General features: G+C 44.6%; 1 protein-coding gene across 1 annotated transcript in view; it reads right to left on the bottom strand.

Annotated features, from left to right (window-relative positions):
• Positions 1-20255, bottom strand: part of LOC115205003 (voltage-dependent T-type calcium channel subunit alpha-1I) — a gene marked incomplete in the record, with an annotated part of 276994 nt that overhangs the window by 165927 nt on the left and 90812 nt on the right. The window contains 1 exon segment of the mRNA XM_029770574.1: positions 5601-5868. Coding sequence (XP_029626434.1) covers positions 5601-5851 — 251 coding nt within the window.

The raw sequence follows: 20255 nt of genomic DNA, 5'->3' as shown, positions 1-20255 counted from the left end.
ACTACAGCTCTGTCCATTACAGGAAGTAACCAATCACACAGCTCTGTCTGAGACAGGAAGTAACCAATCACACAGCTCTGTTCGAGACAGACAGGTTGAGTGGTGAGCCTCTCCCTCCCTATAAGGCGCCACTCACCCGCCCACTGGCCATTCTCGCTCTCTTCCTTGCGAAGAGTCACTAGGCTCCTGAAGCTCTCCTCAGCACGACATGATCCCCGTCTTCCTGCTTAAATGTTTTCAGAACCGTGAGGTTAACTCTGCCGAACATAGGACCTCAGCTGCACTCGATAGTGTTGAGTACTGGCAGAATATATACTGCTCAAAAAAATAAAGGGAACACTTAAACAACACAATGTAACTCCAAGTCAATCACACTTCTATGAAATCAAACTGTCCACTTAGGAAGCAACACTGATTGACAATACATTTCACATGCTGTTGTGCAAATGGAATAGACAACAGGTGGAAATTATAGGCAATTAGCAAGACACCCCCAATAAAGGAGTGGTTCTGCAGGTGGTAACCACAGACCACTTCTCAGTTCCTATGCTTCCTGGCTGATGTTTTGGTCACTTTTGAATGCTGGCGGTGGTTTCACTCTAGTGGTAGCATGAGACGGAGTCTACAACCCACACAAGTGGCTCAGGTAGTGCAGCTCATCCAGGATGGCACATCAATGCGAGCTGTGGCAAGAAGGTTTGCTGTGTCTGTCAGCGTAGTGTCCAGAGCATGGAGGCGCTACCAGGAGACAGGCAAGTACATCAGGAGACGTGGAGGAGGCCGTAGGAGGTCAACAACCCAGCAGCAGGACCGCTACCTCATTTTGACAGAGCCCTGCAAAATGACCTCCAGCAGGCCACAAATGTGCATGTGTCTGCTCAAACGGTCAGAAACAGACTCCATGAGGGTGGTATGAGGGCCCGACATCATTTTACATTTACATTTACATTTTAGTCATTTAGCATACGCTCTTATCCAGAGCGACTTACAGTAGTGAATACATACATTTCATTTTTCTTTTTCTTTTTTTTCCTGTGCTGGCCCCCCGTGGGAATCGAACCCACAACCCTGGCGTTGCAAACACCATGCTCTACCAACTGAGCTACAGGGAAGACATCCACAGGTGGGGGTTGTGCTTACAGCCCAACACCGTGCAGGACATTTGGCATTTGCCAGAGAACACCAAGATTGGCAAATTCGCCACTGGCGCCCTGTGCTCTTCACAGATGAAAGCAGGTTCACACTGAGCACATGTGACAGACGTGACAGTCTGGAGACGCCGTGGAGAATGTTCTTCTGCCTGCAACATCCTTCAGCATGACCGGTTTGGCGGTGGGTCAGTCATGGTGTGGGGTGGCATTTCTTTGGGGGGCCGCACAGCCCTCCATGTGCTCGCCAGAGGTAACCTGACTGCCATTAGGTACCGAGATGAGATCCTCAGACCCCTTATGAGACCATATGCTGGTGCGGTTGGCCCTGGGTTCCTCCTAATGCAAGACAATGCTAGACCTCATGTGGCTGGAGTGTGTCAGCAGTTCCTGCAAGAGGAAGGCATTGATGCTATGGACTGGCCGCCCGTTCCCCAGACCTGAATCCAATTGAGCACATCTGGGACATCATGTCTCGCTCCTTCCACCAACGCCACGTTGCACCACAGACTGTCCAGGAGTTGGCTGATGCTTTAGTCCAGGTCTGGGAGGAGATCCCTCAGGAGACCATCCGCCACCTCATCAGGAGCATGCCCAGGCGTTGTAGGGAGGTCATACAGGCACGTGGAGGCCACACACACTTCTGAGCCTCATTTTGACTTGTTTTAAGGACATTACATCAAAGTTGGATCAGCCTGTAGTGTGGTTTTCCACTTTAATTTTGAGTGTGACTCCAAATCCAGACCTCCATGGGTTGATAAATTGGATTTCCACTGATTATTTTTGTGTGATTTTGTTGTCAGCACACAACTATGTAAAGAAAAAAGTATTTAATAAGATTATTTCATTCATTCAGATCTAGGATGTGTTATTTTAGTGTTCCCTTTATTTTTTTGAGCAGTGTATTTTTTTGCTTCGAGTTGAATTTTTTTGAAATATATACCTTTTCTGTCTCCGGTGATAGTTAGCGTCACACGGCTAGCTATCGAGACCTAGTTAGCCCACGCTGCAAGGCTTAATTAAGCTAACTTGGCTAGCTTATTGGAAAGCAAGCTAACCACACTAGCTAGCAATTCTACATTCACATACTGTAGCATTGCTAGCTCTTTCCTCTTGTTTAGTTTAACCTACGTTCACTCGTTTGTGTTAACTAAAACAACCAAGTTTAGCCTAATGGCTTTAAGTTCTTGGGAGGATATCAGCACGAAGTCTAACACCGCTCCCACACGGTCCCCTTCGGCTAGCACTGTGCTAGCGACAGCATACCTTAGCCACGCTAGATAGCTGCTAGTTAGCTAACGCCTGACAAGCCTGGCTATAGTGTTACGCCATGCTGTCTCTAGCTAGCTAATAGCCGCAAGACCCATTCTAACCCTCCGGGCTAACACGTAATTTTCTACAACAGGCGCTACTACACTACAGTGTTTTATTATAATGGCCACTGCTGCCCCATCCCAGGGAGAGCCAGGCCAAGTACTCAAACCCCCACGTTCTTGCGCTTTCGGGTCCATGATTCCGAGGAAAGGCTCTCACCTTCTCTGCATCAACTGCTTGGGAAAGAAACATGCTCAGGCAGCTTTCGACGACCGCGTCCTGCACGCATTGTAAAAAAAGGACGAGGGCGGGTTTGAGGAGGAAACAAGTATTTGAAAAAGCACTGCGATCACTTGCAAATAGGTATTAACTCTGCTCCTTGTAATTTTGAATATCTATGCTTTGAGTAGGTGGTGGGGTGTGGTAGACAGGTCCCCATCTCCCCAGAGTGTCTGAATCTGGGGGTTTAGGACTGGATTATATTATTTATCTTTTAAGTCCATTGCGCTGATGAGCCTGCTCATATCTCTGCCTGACTGACTCATAGCCTGACATATGTGGGGCATGATGATGAGCCTATTGAAGGTGAGTGAGTGCCAGGCCAGACATATCTAATGTCCAATCAGTTACACAGCCAGCAGAAATCTCTGTCCTATCTCTGTGCCAATACATAAAGAGACAAAACACAGGCCTCTTTGTCTGGTCAGGAGAGACCAGAGATAATATCTTAGAATAATAAACCGGAGAGGAGAGGAGAGTGGACAGGAGATGGGAGTGGAGAGGAGGAGAGTGGAGTAGATGGGAGGAGAGGGGAGGGGATGAGAAGGGAGGGAGGAGCGGAGAGGTGGAGAGTGGGGAGGTGAGTGGAGGGGAGGAGAGTAGAGCGGAGGGAGGGGAGAAGAGGGGAGGAGAGGAGAGTAGAGGGGAGGAGAGGTGGAGGGGGGGGTGTGGCTTCACAGTAAGCAGGCAGGTATATAACATGGCAACGTACGCAAGCAGACACGCCTTTACGTACTCACACACAGACACAAACACAAAAACACACACAGAAGCATGTAAGATGAAGAATACTGCCGAGAGTGAAATGAATGAGAAGAGAAAGTCATGGAGAGAGAGAGAATGGAGAGAGATGACAAGAGAGAAGGGAGAGATGGACAGAGGGAGTAAGGGAGAGAGATGAAAAGAGAGAGGGGAAAGATGGGCAGAGGGAGTAATGGAGAGAGAGAGAGAGACAAAAAGAGAGAGGGGAGAGATGGGCAGAGTGAGAGAGATGAAAAGAGAGATGGGAGAGATGGGAAGAGGGAGTAAGAGAGAGGGGAGAGATGGGCAGAGGGAGTAAGAGAGAGGGGAGAGATGGGCAGAGGGAGTAAGAGAGAGGGGAGAGATGGGCAGAGGGAGTAAGAGAGAGATGAAAAGAGATGGGAGAGATGGGCAGAGGGAGTAAGGGAGAGAATTAGAGACATGCAGAGAGTGGAACAGTGGGAGGATGGCTGGGAGGGAATTATTGGCTTTTTATCTGGTGTGTGTGTGTGTGTGTGTGTGTGTGTGTGTGTGTGTGTGTGTGTGTGTGTGTGTGTGTGTGTGTGTGTGTGTGTGTGTGTGTGTGTGTTGTGTGTGTGTGTGTGTGTGTGTTGGTCCAGCAGAACCACCACTTCATCCAGCAACAAACACCCGAAACCCAGAAATTCCCAAGCCCTGTCTCTCCATGTATTAGAAAATTATGATCTGTGTGTGTGTGTGTCGGTGCATGTGTGTGTGTAACACGCGTATGCTCTGAGTCATCACTATGGTCCGGCGTTGGCCAATCAAAGGCGTCCGTGTTTGGGGCGATGTGAAATACGTTTTGGACACTTCCTGGCTAGAGGCCGATCACACACACCAATCTTACACACTAGAAAGCCTGGCAAATCCCTCAAAACCCTGACAGTACATCAAAGACTGAACAGCCTCAATGGAGAGAGAGACTTCCTCAACATTCACTGCAGATTACCCCCTGGGTCAGCCACGGGAAAGAGTGTTTGTGCCAACACACACCATGATGGACACACACACACACACACACACACACACACACACACACACACACACACACACACACACACACACACACACACACACACACACACAAACACACTCCTACTGAAGCAAACTTATATCTAGTCGCAGTCTGTCAGAAAGGAGCAAAAAAGTTGCCATTGACAGGTTGGTCAACATTCAGCATTACTGAGTGGATCAACATCAGGTTTGAATATAGAGACAGTAAAGTGGACTTACTCAGGTCAGGAGATCAGGAGATACTGAACTTTCAGACAGACTGGGATCAGGCCAGAGGGACGAGAGGGGGAGAGAGAAAGGAGAGGAGGGGAGATGGTGGAGGACAGATAGGATGACGAGGAAAGAGGGAAGGGTTGAAGGGTTGAGAAGAGGGCTATAAGAGGCATGAAGAGGCAATGAGAGATTGAGGGAGACTGAGGTTGAGAGAGGTGAAGGGTGAAGAGGGGAGAGCTGAGTAGGTTGGATTAGTTCAGTGGAAGAATATTAGAGGTGAGAGGTCAGGAGATAGGGTTCAGGGTAAGAGTCTGTGATATGACATATAGAATATGTTATAAGGATATATATATATATATATTTACTTTTATTTAACTAGGCAAGTCAGTTAAGAACATATTCTTACTTACCATGACGGCCTACCAGAAGGCGAAAGGCCTCCTGCGGGGACGGGGGCCAGGATTAAAAATGTTAAATAAAAATAAAATATAAATATAGGACAAAACACACATCACGACAAGATAGACACCATAACACTACATAAAGAGAGACCTAAGAAATCAACATAGCATGGCAGCAACACATGAAAACACAGCATGGTAGCAACACAACATGACAACAACATGGCAACAGCACAACATGGTAGCAGCACAAAACATAGTACAAACATTATTGGGCACAGACAACAGCACAAAGGGCAAGAAGGTAGAGACAACAATACATCACGCGAAGCAGCCACAACTATATAGGCTGAAGACCATTTAAGTGTGAGAGGTGATGGATGAAGTTTTGGGGGTTAGGGGTCAGAGGTCAGAGGCCAGGGGTCAGAGGTTAGGGGTCGGAGGTAATCTCAGCAGTAGTAAAGGATATGGGCTGGACACCATGCGTATGCACCAGCTGCGGGGACAGGTGGTCTGCTTGAGACAGAAGAACACCACGGGCGCAAGCTCAGGGAACGGCACCACCAGCGTGCTGAGGTCACTGCCGATGCTGATGTCATCGCCCGCCCCACCCGCCTCCTCGATGATGTCATCAGCCTGCACCGGGCCGTAGTCCTCGCAGAGCCCCGCCCCCACCGGGGACACGCCCCCTAGCGGAACGGGACACTCCTCACTCGTCATGGCAACTTAGCAGAGGTCTGGAGGGAGAGAGGGATGGAGAGAGAGACGGGTAAGAGAAGAACACACAGACTAGATCGATGTCAACAATCATTGCACTTTCATTGACAATTCACTTACAGCTCTTTAGTAGCATAAAACCTCTCTATTTCCTTACCTATCCTCTGAATGGATTTACTCTAATGTAAACAGTAATCTCTAGTACACTCCATCTCTTCGGTTTTGTGCTTGAGTACTAAAAAAACAACTGATATCCTCTACTGTTGAATAGTGATTGAGCAGGTCCGTAGGGAGATAAAGAGATAGAGAGATAAATAGATTGAGAGAAAATGATGGAGAGATAAAGAGATTGAGAGATAAAGAGATGGAGAGATAAAGAGATGGAGAGATAAAGAGATTGAGAAAAAGAGGTGGAGAGATAAAGAAATGGAGAGATAAAGAGATTGAGAGATAAAGAGATGGAGAGATAAAGAGATTGAGAAAAAGAGGTGGAGAGATAAAGAGATGGAGAGATAAAGAGATTGAGAGATAAAGAGATGGAGATATAAAGAGATTGAGATAAAGAGGTGGAGAGATGGAGAGATAAAGAGATGGAGAAATGAAGAGATGGTCTCAGCCTCCAGTATTTATGCTGCAGTAGTTTATGTGTCGGGCCTCTAGGGTCAGTCTGTTACATCTGGAGTATTTATCTTGTCTTATCCGGTGTCCTGTGTGAATTTAAATATGCTCTCTCTAATTCTCTCTTTCTCTCTTTCTTTCTTTCTCTCGGAGGACCTGAGCCCTAGGACCATGCCTCAGGACTACCTGGCATGATGACTCCTTGCTGTCCCCAGTTCACCTGGTCATGTTGCTGCTCCAGTTCCAACTATTCTGCCTGCGGCTATGGAACCCTGACCTGTTCACCGGACGTGCTTGTTGCACCCTCGACAACTACTATGATTATTATTATTTGACCATGCTGGTCATTTATGAACATTTTAACATCTTGACCATGTTCTGTTATAATATCCACCCGGCACAGCCAGAAGAGGACTGGCCACCCCTCATAGCCTGGTTCCTCTCTAGGTTTCTTCCTAGGTTTTTGGCCTTTCTAGGGAGTTTTTCCTAGGGAGTTTTTCCTAGCCACCGTGCTTCTTTCACATGCATTGCTTGCTGTTTGGGGTTTTAGGCTGGGTTTCTGTACAGCACTTTGAGATTTCAGCTGATGTACGAAGGGCTATATAAATAAATTTGATTTGATTTGATTTGATAAAGAGATGGAGAGATGAAGAGATGGAGAGATAAAGAGATGGAGAGATAAAGAGATCGATAAATGCAGACTTTAGAAGAAGGCTGTAGCAGCAGCCTACCAGGACCACAGTGATTGTGTAATAACGACAGCACATTGTGCCTCAGCAGTCTGCTCTACTTTACCTGTCAGCAGTGAGAGCAGGAACAGAGCCAGGCACAGGAACAAGCCAGGAGACAAACAACAGCAACAAGAAACAAGGACGCAAAGCACAGCCAGTGGCTTTTTTACTCTGACGGAGCAATTGTGTGTGTGAGGGGGACAGATTAACTCAGCTACCGCTCTGTTCAGAGACAGCCATGTACGTATTAATCATTCATATTTTATACAAATCATACAATCAAATGTACTTTGTTTTTATCAATCTAACTACATAACAAAATAATGGTTATCTTTTATTTGAATAGTAAATCTCTATTGATAAACCAAGACCTAGGCCTATTCACAATACAGGTGACTGCATTTGTGTGCATGCATTTACTGAGCTAGTTTTGGCTGATTTCATGGGGCTACATGACAAACCAGCGCTTTCATTCCATTTGGGACTTATTATATTGATCAACAACATTTGCATAGATGTAGCTTCTTTTATAAAAGTGTGCGCTATCACTTTAAATAGTAATGACATTATTCACGAGGCAAGAGGGGTTCATGCCTTGTTGCATCATTCAAGTGTGTTAACTTCTGTGCAGCATGAGTGTGGAGCTAACATGATGCAGCCCAGACTCCCTGTGCAGGCTAGCAATGAGTAAGTGGAGCAGGAACGGTGCGCGACTCGCGCTATAAGGGGGACTGATAGACTGAGTTGATCTACAGAAAAAAGGCAGTTTTATAGAAACTGTCTTTATTTTATTATTGATAGACTGAGTTGATCAGTGAGACACATTTGACAAACGTACCGAAAGTAACAATAATTATAGTACCGAACCATTTTTCATATTCTAATATCGAAAAAGTACAGAAGTTTCGGTATACCATGCAACACCACCCTAAAATTAGAAAGGACACAGTGTCTGACATTTTCTCACAGCTACAGGTTTCACAACCCTTCATCACAATATAAAAACCAACAATCATCGAAAAACAGTATGGTCTGGGTCCAGAAAAAAACTACCACATCACATACTAGACTGCAGCACTGTGGACTGTGGAAGTCTGAGTTATTGGAGTAATGACTTCTCTCGTTATAAGCATACTACATACTCAATTTACGTCACAAATAGTACAGTTATAGTATGTTTAGTGCGGTTAGTATGAGTATTCAAAAACAGCTGAAGTGTAATTCCGGGGTGTTATTTTTGACTGTGCCGCTGCCACGGTACAAGGCCCTTCTCTGAACCAGTCATTTTCCCCTGCTCCATTTTGAGAGTAAACAGGTTTAAACACAGGGAGGAGAGAAGACAGATTCAGTCAGGCCCTCTAACATAAAGGGGGAAAGCGAGTGATAGAAAGATTTTCCCTTCTGTACTTTCACTATTTGCACATCGTAACAACACTGTATACGCCCAATAATTACATTTTATTGAGAGAGAGAAAGTTTTTGTAAATATTTGTTTTTGTATCAAACCCTGTCTGTTCAATGCTCACACCTCTCTAACATATTTCTCCCAGCATCTCTCTCTCTCTCTCTCTGCATGTGTGCTGGTGGGGTCATGATGACTGTGCGTACAAGTCCCTCTCCAGTGCATTAGCACTTGCACTCACACACACCATGACGCACACACCGTGACGCACACACAGTGACACACACACCACGACACACATACCACAACGCACACACCACGACGCACACACCATGACATACACACACATGATCATCATAAATTGGAGTAACGGATATACAGCCACCCATTTAGTTGTGCTAAGTGTTGAATGCTGTGGGGACCTTGGGGAAATACAGGGGTTATCCCTCTTGCCTCCAACTCCACTCAACACACACACACACACACACACACACACACACACACACACACACACACACACACACACACACACACACACACACACACACACACACACACACACACACACAAACACGTGTGGCTGAACACGTGTGGCTGGATTATATTTATAGCATGATTCCAAGAGCTACAATTACTTTGGAAAATATTTGCTGACCATGACTATGACTAGGCCCAAGAGATTTCCCTAGTCAGGTCACACGTTCAGGAAAAACTTGGGGCCTTATAGACTACAGACTAGAGAGATGGGACCAGAGCAGAGACTAGGGTTACCTAAATAATCTTACGGAGAGGAAATGTGCCCCATCAACAACAGCACTGAGGGGACCTGTGCCCCATCAACAACAGCTCTGAGAGGACCTGTACCCCATCACCAACAGCACTGAGAGGACCTGTGCCCCATCAACAACAGCACTGACAGGACCTGTGGCCCATCAACAACAGCACTGAGAGGACCTGTGCCCCATCAACAACAGCACCGAGAGGACCTGTGGCCCATCAACAACAGCACCGAGAGGACCTGTGGCCCATCAACAACAGCACTGTGGGGAACTGTGCCACATCAACAACAGCACTAAGAGGACCTGTGGCCCATCAACAACAGCACTGAGAGGACCTGTGGCTCTTCAACAACAGCAATGAGAGGAACTGTGGCCCATCAACAACAGCACTGATATAGTGGAGCCGATTCAGAGTAGAGATAAGTGTGCAGCTGAAAGTGTAATTGCGTGAGAGGACTTTTTTTCTGCGGAGCCCCAGTGTGTCAGGTAGTGCTGAGCGATTAACCGAAACGTCGGTTATTTTTTACATATTTTTTTATAACTAATTGACTAACGTTGGTTCAATTATTTGAATTCCTTTTTGTTCCATTTTTTTCTGTGAGCTCAATACGCAGTTTCTTTAGAGATAAATCAGATCCAGCCTGAACGGTGCGATGCAATAGGGAGTAGTAGTTTCCAACAAGCCAATATCCTACACAGTTTAGAGCAGACAATGTGGTAATTAACTACAATGACCATACAATTCCTTCAGAAAGTATTCACACCTGTTGGTTTTTCCACATTTTGTTGTGTTACGAAGTGGGATTAAAATTGATTTAATCGTAATTTTTTGTCAACAATCTAAACAAAATACTCTGTAATGTCAAAGTGGAAGAAAAATTCTAACGTTTGTAAAAAAAAAAATGAAAATGAAAAATAAAACACTAATATAATATTAGATAAGTATTCAACTCCCTGAGTCAATATATGTTAGAATCATCTTTGGCAGCAATTACAGCTGTGAGAGTCTTTCTATATCGAATCTTCCATTCCTCTCAAAAAATGTTGAAAAAGCTGTTGCGCAGCAACTCACTGCCTTCCCGAAGACAAACAATGTATACGAAATGCTTCAGTTTGGTTTTAGACCCCATCATAGCACTGAGACTGCACTTGTGAAGGTGGTAAATGACCTTTTAATGGCGTCAGACCGAGGCTCTGCATCTGTCCTCGTGCTCCTAGACCTTAGTGCTGCTTTTGATACCATCGATCACCACATTCTTTTGGAGAGATTGGAAACCCAAATTGGTCTACACGGACAAGTTCTGGCCTGGTGTAGATCTTATCTGTCGGAAAAATATCAGTTTGTCTCTGTGAATGGTTTGTCCTCTGACAAATCAACTGTAAATTTTGGTGTTCCTCAAGGTTCCGTTTTAGGACCACTATTGTTTTCACTATATATTTTACCTCTTGGGGATGTCATTCAAAAACATAATGTTAACTTTCACTGCTATGCGGATGACACACAGCTGTACATTTCAATGAAACATGGTGAAGCCCCAAAATTGCCCTTGCTAGAAGCCTGTGTTTCAGACATAAGGAAGTGGACAAAACAGAGATGCTTGTTCTAGGCCCCAAGAAACAAAGAGCTCTTCTGTTGAATCTGACAATTAATCTTGATGGTTGTACAGTCGTCTCAAATAAAACTGTGAAGGACCTCGGCGTTACTCTGGACCCTGATCTCTCTTTTGAAGAACATATCAAGACTGTTTCAAGGAAAGCTTTTTTCCCTCCAGTGGTGTGGGGGCTGTGCTTTGGCAAAGTGGGTGGGGTTATATCCTGCCTGCCTGTTTGGTCCTGTCCGGGGGTTTCATCGGATGGGGCCACAGTGTCTCCTGACCCCTCCTGTCTCAGCCTCCAGTATTTATGCTGCAGTAGTTTATGTGTCGGGGGGCTAGGGTCAGTCTGTTACGTCTGGAGTATTTCTCTTGTCTTATCCGGTGTCCTGTGTGAATTTAAATATCCTCTCTCTAATTCTCTAATTCTCTCTTTCTTTCTTTCTCTCTCTCGGAGGACCTGAGCCCTAGGACCATGCCTCAGGACGACCTGGCATGATGACTCCTTGCTGTCCCCAGTCCACCTGGCCGTGCTGCTGCTCCAGTTTCAACTGTTCTGCCTGCGGCTATGGAACCCTGACCTGTTCACCGGACGTGCTACCTGTCCCAGACCTGCTGTCCCATACCTGCTGGAACCCTGACCTGTTCACCGGACGTGCTACCTGTCCCAGACCTGCTGTTTTCAACTCTCTAGAGACAGCAGGAGCGGTAGAGATACTCTCAATGATCGGCTATGAAAAGCCAACTGACATTTACTCTTGAGGTGCTGACTTGTTGCACCCTCGACAACTACTGTGATTATTTTTATTTGACCATGCTGGTCATTTATGAACATTTGAACATCTTGGCCATGTCCTGTTATAATCTCCACCCAGCACAGACAGAAGAGGACTGGCCACCCCTCATAGCGTGGTTCCTCTCTAGGTTTCTTCCTAGATTTTGGCCTTTCTAGGGAGTTTTTCCTAGCCACCGTGCTTCTACACCTGCATTGCTTGCTTTTTGGGGTTTTAGGCTGGGTTTCTGTACAGCACTTTGAGATATCAGCTGTTGTAAGAAGGGCTTTATAAATACATTTGATTTGATTCTGGGAAAGTCTCTAAGAGCTTCCAACACCTGGATTGTGCAACATATGTTCCTTATTCTTTTCAAAATTCTTCAAGCTCTGTCAAATCGGATGTTCATCATTGCTAGACAACCATTTTCAGGCTTTGTCATACTGTATATCCTGAAAAAATATATAAACGCAACATGCAACAATTTCAACTATTTTACTGAGTGACAGTTCATATAAAGAAATCAGTCAATTTAAATAAATTAATTAGGCCCTAATCTATGGATTTCACATGATTGGGCAGGGGCGCAGCGATGGGTGGAGCCACTTGGGAGCCAGGCCCAGACAATCAGAATAAGTTTTTCCCCACAAAAGGTCTTTCTAACAGACAGAAATACTCCTCAGTTTCATTAGATGTCCAGGTGGCTGGTCTCAGACGATCTCGCGGGTGAAGAAGCCGGATGTGGAGGTCCTGGTTGGCATGGTTACACGTCGTGTGCGGTTGTGAGGCCGGTTGAACATACTGTCAAATTCTCTAAAACAACGTTGGTAGAGAAATGAACATCCAATTATCTGGCAACAGCTATGGTAGACATTCCAACAGTCAGCATGTCAATTGCACACTCCCTCAAAATGTCAGATATCTGTGGCATTGTGTTGAGTGACAAAACTGCACATTTTAGAGTGGCCTTTTATTGTCCCCAGCACAAGGTACACCTGTGTAATGATCAAACTGTTTAATCAGCTTCTTGATATGCCACAGCTGTCAGGTGAGTGGTTTATCTTGGCAAAGGAGAAATGCTGATTAACAGGGATGTAAAGACATTTGTGCACACAATTTGAAGTAAATACATTTTTTGTAAGTATGGAACATTTCTGGGATCTTTTATTTCAGCTCATGAAATATGGGACCAACACATTACATGTTGCGTTTATATTTGTGTTCAGTATATTTTCAAGCAGATTTAATTCAAAACTGTAACTCAGCCACTCAAGAATGTTCACGGTCTTCTTGGTAAGCAACTCCAGTGTAGATTTTCCGTTGTGTTTTAGGTTATTGTTCTGCTAAAAGATGAATTAATCTCCCAGTGTTTGGTGGAAAGCAGACTGATCCAGGTTTTCCTCTAGGATGTTGCCTGTGCTTAGCTCCATTCTGTTTCTATTTTATCCTGAAAACTCCCCAGTCCTTAACGATTACCATCATTATCATAACATGATGCAGCAACCACTTATCTTGAAAATATGGAGAGTAGCGCTCAGTAATGTGTTATATTGGATTTGCCCAAAACATTTCACAAAAAGTGAATTGCTTTCCCACATGTTTTTCAGTATTACTTTAGTGCTTTGGTGCAAACAGGATGCATGTTTTGGAAATTTTTTATTCTGTACAGGCTTCCTTCTGTCACGTCCTGACCAGTAAAAGGGGTTATTTGTCATTGTAGTTTGGTCAGGGCATGGCAGGGGGTGTTTGTTTTGTGTGTTTTGGTGTTTTTGGGTTTAGGTTCTATGTTATCTATTTCTATGTTTATATCTAGTTTTCTATGTTGGGTTTTTGGCAATGACCTCCAATTAGAGGAAGCTGGTTGTCGTTGTCTCTAGTTGGAGGCCATATTTAGTTGTGTTTGTTTCACTTGTATTTTGTGGGGGTTATTGTCTGTATAGCCTGGGAGCCTTATGGAAATGTTTTCATCGTTTGTTTATTTTGTTTAGGTGTTTTTCTTTAAATAAATTAAGAAGATGAGCACTTTACCTGCTGTGCCTTGGTCCAATCCTTACGACGCCCATGACACCTTCTGTCACTCTGTCATTTAGGTTAGTATTGTGGAGTAACTACAATGTTGTGGATCCATCCTCAGTTTTATCTTATCACAGCCATTAAACTCTGTTTTAAAAGTCACCATTGGCCTCATGGTGAAATCCTTGAGCAGTTTCCTTCCGCATCTGAGTTAGAAAGGACACCTGTATCTTTGTAGTGACTGGGTGTATTTTCCCCCATCGAAAGTGTAATTAATAACTTCACCATGCTCATACAGATATTGAATATTATTTTCTATCTACCAATAGGTACCCTTCTTAGTGAGGCACTGGAAAACCTCACTGGTCTTTGTGTTTGAAATTCACTGCTTGACTGAGGGACCTTACAGATAATTGTATGTGTGGGGTACAGAGATGAGGTAAAGTCCACGCAACTCATTATGTGACTTGTTAAGCACATTTTTACTCCTGAACTTATTTAGGCTTGCCAGAACAAAGGAGTTGAATACTTATTGACTCAAGACATTTCAGGTTTTTATTTATAATTAATTTGTAAAAATGTTGAAAAACATAATTCCACCTTAACATTATGGGGTATTGTGTGTAGGCCAATGACAAAAAAAATCTCAATGTAGTACATTTTGAATTCAGGCTGTAACACATGTGGTGGATGAATCAGAATTAGTTGGGTAACATAGATAATTAAGATGTTTTATTCGTATAATATGCTTATGTGAGATACTTGTCATTAGAAAGTGTCCTTTGGACTCTGGTGTCTTTCAGTTGCACGTTTCCCTCAGCTGGGGCTCAGTCACTTGGGGCCCAGAGAGGGGAGAGGTCAGACTTGTCTTTTATATGTGAATGTGTCTTTACCTATTCTTAAACCATGTGAAGGGATGGCGTGATAATGGGGAACCAATTATTTGTCTCCACAATGTCTGTGCGCAGGTCACTCCCCTCAGTGAGCTTGTCCAGGAGTGGGGTCAAGAGGGGGTTTGCTTGAGATGGGAGTATCTAGAGTTGACAATTGATATATGCCATTGGATGAAATGGTGTTTTTGTTCTATGAAGTACCAGGGACGAGATTAGAACCTCGTCATTAGGGACCAAACTGAACGATAATTTATAGCGAATGCTATCTGGCTGTAGATACTCCTCTCTAAAGTAAACAGTCTTTCTTTGTGAACCATTCCTAAATGTCTGTGGTTTGTCATGTCAAAGGGGGGTGGATATTTGCTATAAAATATCTCAGTAGCCATTGTGTTGGGACCTTCCTGGTTCATTCGAGAGAGTGCATTATTGAAGGTCAAAGTACTTTGCAAAAGTATCTTAATTATTAAATATGTAGTTTAACTCTGGTGTGTTTGTAACTCTCCTCATTTGGTAATGCAGAAATTAGCCACCACACACAACAAAATGTGGACAAAGGGGTGTGAATACTTTCTGAAGGCACTGTAATCCATTGCGAGCCTACTTGTCCGGTCTACAGCACGGAATGTCTGTTTGGGGCAGACACTGAGACAGAGAGAAGAGACAGAAGAATGCATGATTGAGAGAGATAGAGAGCAGTTGCTTCACGAGGGATCTCTACCTGAAAATACATCTAAGTGTTTGATAGTTGGTATTCAGCAGTCATAAAAGTATGCCTTAATTACTCTGAAGAACTCCTAAATAGTGATTTTGTCAGACAGCGTAGGCAGCAGCTCTATAGAGATGAGATGAGATGATGACATGGAATGAAATTATAAAGTAATTAAATAAAACAAATGTAATATACAAAACAACTGAAATATTTGATTAAAGTTGAATAAATGATGGTTAATAAGTAATAAGCAGTAATAGCCAGTCACTACCATCATGGAACTTTCATTAATTGTTTTATTCTGTGTTGTTACAGCATTCAACCCACATAATGCACAATGCATTTAATGTTGAAAAAAATTATCTAAACCGAAATTGAAAACCATGTTTTTTTTTTAAGTGAACCGAAACGAACCAACCTCAAAAAGTACTAATCTCTCAGCACTAGAGTCAGGTGATTGGGGACTATGCTGAGTACAGCGCTTCGACACGGGCAGCCAGGGTTCTGACTGTCACAGCGATTTAACACTGCTTTAGAATACCACAGGCTTAGAGTGTGTGTACGTGTATAGTTGGTTGGTTGCTAACACACACACACACACACACACACACACACACACACACACACACACACACACACACACACACACACACACACACACACACACACACACACACACACACACACACACACACACACACACACACACACACACAGTCCCAAGCCCCTCGCATGCAGGACAGACTGTCATTAAATGTATCAAACTCTCCACCAACACAGAGGGAGGGAGCTGTCTGAGCGAAGGAGAAAGAGGACAGGAGGAGAGGAGGTGGAGGGGAGAAGAGAGGAGAGTAGATGGAGGGGGAAGGAGAGGAGATGGAGCGGGGAGGGAGAGAGGAGAGGAGATGGAGGGGGGAGGAGATGGAGGAAGAAGGAAAAGAGATGGAGGGTAGAGGAGATGGAGGAAGAAGGAAAGGAGATGGAGAGGGGAGGAGATGGAGGAAGAAGGAGAGGATATGGAGGGTAGAGGAGAGGAGATGGAGGAAGAAGGAGAGGAATGGAGGGGGGAGGAGAGGAGATGGAGATGGAGGAAGGAGAGGAGAGTGAGGGGAAGGAGAGGAGGTGGGGAGAAAAGATGGAGGAGGGAGGAGAGGAGAGATGGAGGGGGAGGAGATGGAGGAAAAAGGGAAGGAGAGGTGATGGAGAGGAGAGGAGATGGAGGTGAAGGAGAGGAGATGGAGGGGAAGGAGAGGAGATGGAGGGGAAGGAGAGGAGAGGAGATGGAGGTGAAGGAGAGGAGATGGAGGGGGTAGGAGAGGAGATGGAGGGGAAGGAGAGGAGAGGAGATGGAGGTAAAGGAGAGGAGATGGAGGGGAAGGAGAGGAGAGGAGATGGAGGGGAGGAGAGGAGATGGAGGAAGAAGGAGAGGAGATGGAGGGGAGGAGAGGAGATGGAGGAAGAAGGAGAGGAGATGGAGGGGGTATGAGAGGAGATGGAGGGGAAGGAGAGGAGATGGAGGGGGTAGGAGAGGAGATGGAGGTGAAGGAGAGGAGATGGAGGGGGTATGAGAGGAGATGGAGGGGAAGGAGAGGAGATGGAGGGGGTATGAGAGGAGATGGAGGGGAAGGAGAGGAGATGGAGGGGGTATGAGAGGAGATGGAGGGGAAGGAGAGGAGATGGAGGGGGAAGGAGAGGACATGGAGAAGAGATGGAGGGGGAGAGTGAGCAGCCGGATTAGGGAAGAAAAGTATGGAAATCAGCAGCTGTAATGACAACAAACAACTTACATAGACACAAACCCATTATAGTGACAATAGTGGTAGTAGTATTATAATAGTAGGTTAGTAATTATAGCCAAACTTAAGGTCAGCACCTGAACTCCTCTCGTCCCATGTGATTCTGTCCCCGTGGTGTGACTGTGTGTTAATGCACCAGTGGGTAGTCCAGACACAGACAGGGACTAATGCTATTAACATCACTTCTGTGCAGGAATCCCTGTGGGGGGACACACACATACACACACACCTTGTGTTTCTTTTCTATTAGCTGTGTCATTCAAATGTCTAATTTTAGAAAATAAACAGGAAATAGCCTGAGACTAAGTCCCTGACCACCAAACCAATAAATGTCTGTGGGAATACAGTAAGCTGATTCCAGATCTGTTTGTGCTGTTAGCCAATATCCAACCTCTATGATCATTGTCATTCCAACCTGATCTGGTACCAGGCTATAGTGATCTGTTTAAAAAACACCCCAACTTCCTCCCTATTCTACATTACAGGACTTTGAGACAAACAACTAGTCTGTGAAGAACTCCGTACAAAAAGTCCTATTATTAAATGTGTCTGCCTAAAGCTGTTCAGCACTCCAGACAGAATTAACATATATACCAATACATAAAAAATGTATTTAACTTGTCTCTGATTTCTCTAACTTTATGCACCATTCAAATCCTCCTGCCACTATCGTAGCATAATTTACAGTCTATTTCCAGGCTGATTGAGCCTCCATACTAACGCTAGCTCCCATTAGCTGCATTTTTTATGAAACTCCAAACAACTTTGCTGCTGCTTTTTCAAATGTAATGACCCGTGTGCTCCACTTACGTCTGGCTAGGGACTCAGAGAAGGAGAGGGAGGAGAATAAGGAGGATAAAAACTCAAAAACAAGAACAAATCAATTTTATGACTAGCGCTGCAAATGTTACGCCTCTAGAAAACTCCGCCTCGGGAAGAAAATAAGAAGAAAATATGATTTTAGAAGCAGGCGCTGTTGTGTCAGCATTATTACATGACTGGCTGTCACGGGCGCCATGAGAAGGCGGCGGTAATTTGGGTGCTTTAAGTGTCGCTAGCTGCCTCACCATTAAAACAGCCCTGTGAAGGGTCGGTGGAGCTCCACAGGGCTAACGAGCATTGGGCGACTCATGTAATTCGATGGTGAACGGGCTGCCGCATGGTTTATTAATGCATGGATTGGACGATGTTGAGCGGGGAGACTTGTCTAGATAGCATTCTGTAGGCCTAAATACTGTAGGTCTAAATACTGTAGGCCTAAATACTGTAGGCCTAAATACTGTAGGCCTACATACCGTAGGTCTAAATACTGTAGGTCTAAATACTGCAGGCCTATGATTCTGATCTAATTTCTACACTCTACTGTGACTCCATTTGTGCATAGGCTTCCAAACCAATACGCTACAGTACTCTCTTCGATGGTTCCAAAAGGGTTCTTCAGTTGTCCCAATAGAAGAACCCTTTTTGGTTCCAGGTCCAACCCTTTTTGGTTTCAGGTTGAACTCTCTGTGGAAAGAGTTTTACATGGAATACAAAACAGTTCCCCCTGGAACCAGAAAGGGTTCTTCAAAGGGTTCTCCTACGGGGACAGCTGAAGAACCCTTTTAAGTTGTAGATAACACCTTTTCTACAGGCTACACAGTTGGAAAGATCATGTACAACTCCTGTGGAAAGATCATGTACAACTCCTGTGGAAAGATCATGTAGAACTCCTGTGGAAAGATCATGTACAACTCCTGTGGAAAGATCATGTACAACTCCTGTGGAAAGATCATGTACAACTCCTGTGGAAAGATCATGTACAACTCCTGTGGAAAGATCATGTACAACTCCTGTGGAAAGATCATGTACAACTCCTGTGGAGAGATCATGTACAACTCCTGTGGAAAGATCATGTACAACTCCTGTGGAAAGATCATGTACAACTCCTGTGGAAAGATCATTTAGAACTCCTGTGGAAAGATCATGTACAACTCCTGTGGAAAGATCATGTACAACTCCTGTGGAAAGATCATGTACAACTCCTGTGGAAAGATCATTTAGAACTCCTGTGGAAAGATCATGTACAACTCCTGTGGAAAGATCATGTACAACTCCTGTGGAAAGATCATTTAGAACTCCTGTGGAAAGATCATGTACAACTCCTGTGGAAAGATCATGTACAACTCCTGTGGAAAGATCATGTACAACTCCTGTGGAAAGATCATGTACAACTCCTGTGGAAAGATCATGTAGAACCCCTGTGGAAAGATCATGTAGAACTCCTGTGGAAAGATCAACCAAGAAAGTTAACTGAACAGAACATTAAACAGCGATTCAGTTTAGCACTTAGATCATAACACAAACAGTCTGGTCATTCCTGCACCAAACATGACGCATCACTTTGAAATGGTTCCAGTTGGTATAGCGACATATGGCTGACTAGCACATCTTGTTGTTGTGATCGTCATTATACTGATTCTGCAGATTCTGTGAGACAAATACATGTATCATATAGTTGGGTAACTAACTGTCCATATGCTGCCAGACAGGCACATTTCATTAGGACTCTGTGATTCACTTTGGTCTCAGTTTATCGACTGCAACCACCAAGGACTTGTTGTTTATCTTGCCCTCTTCTCCTTCACCCTCTCGGTGCAGTCACCAGGCTCCAACATCAGAGCGTAAAACTAAACACAGTATTTTCACCCTCCTCTCCTTCACCCTCTCGGTGCAGTCACCAGGCTCCAACATCAGAGCGTAAAATTAAACACAGTATTTTTGTCTCTCTCTTCCTCCTCTCTCTCTTCCTCTGCCCTTCAGTCCCTCCTTCCATCTGGCTCTTTAGCAATCCTTCCCTCCCTCTCTGCATCATTTCCTGTCTCTCTTCTAACTCTCCCCTTCTCGTCATATATCCGTACCACAAGATATTTACATTTCATTATCTGTATTCCTTTTCCCCCTCCATCTATCGCTCCTGCTCTCCATCTTCTTCAGACTCCCTCCCTCCCTCAGACAGGTGTCTGTAAAGAGCAGTGTGTCAGAGGCCAGCTCTATGGAGTGGCTCCAGTGGATTACCATGATTTGTTAGCCACATCACCCTAATCTGCTGCAACAGCATT

The sequence above is a fragment of the Salmo trutta genome, chromosome 1, assembly GCF_901001165.1.
Source record: "Salmo trutta chromosome 1, fSalTru1.1, whole genome shotgun sequence".
Lineage (NCBI taxonomy): Eukaryota > Metazoa > Chordata > Actinopteri > Salmoniformes > Salmonidae > Salmo > Salmo trutta.
This window is presented reverse-complemented; position numbering and strand designations above follow the sequence as displayed.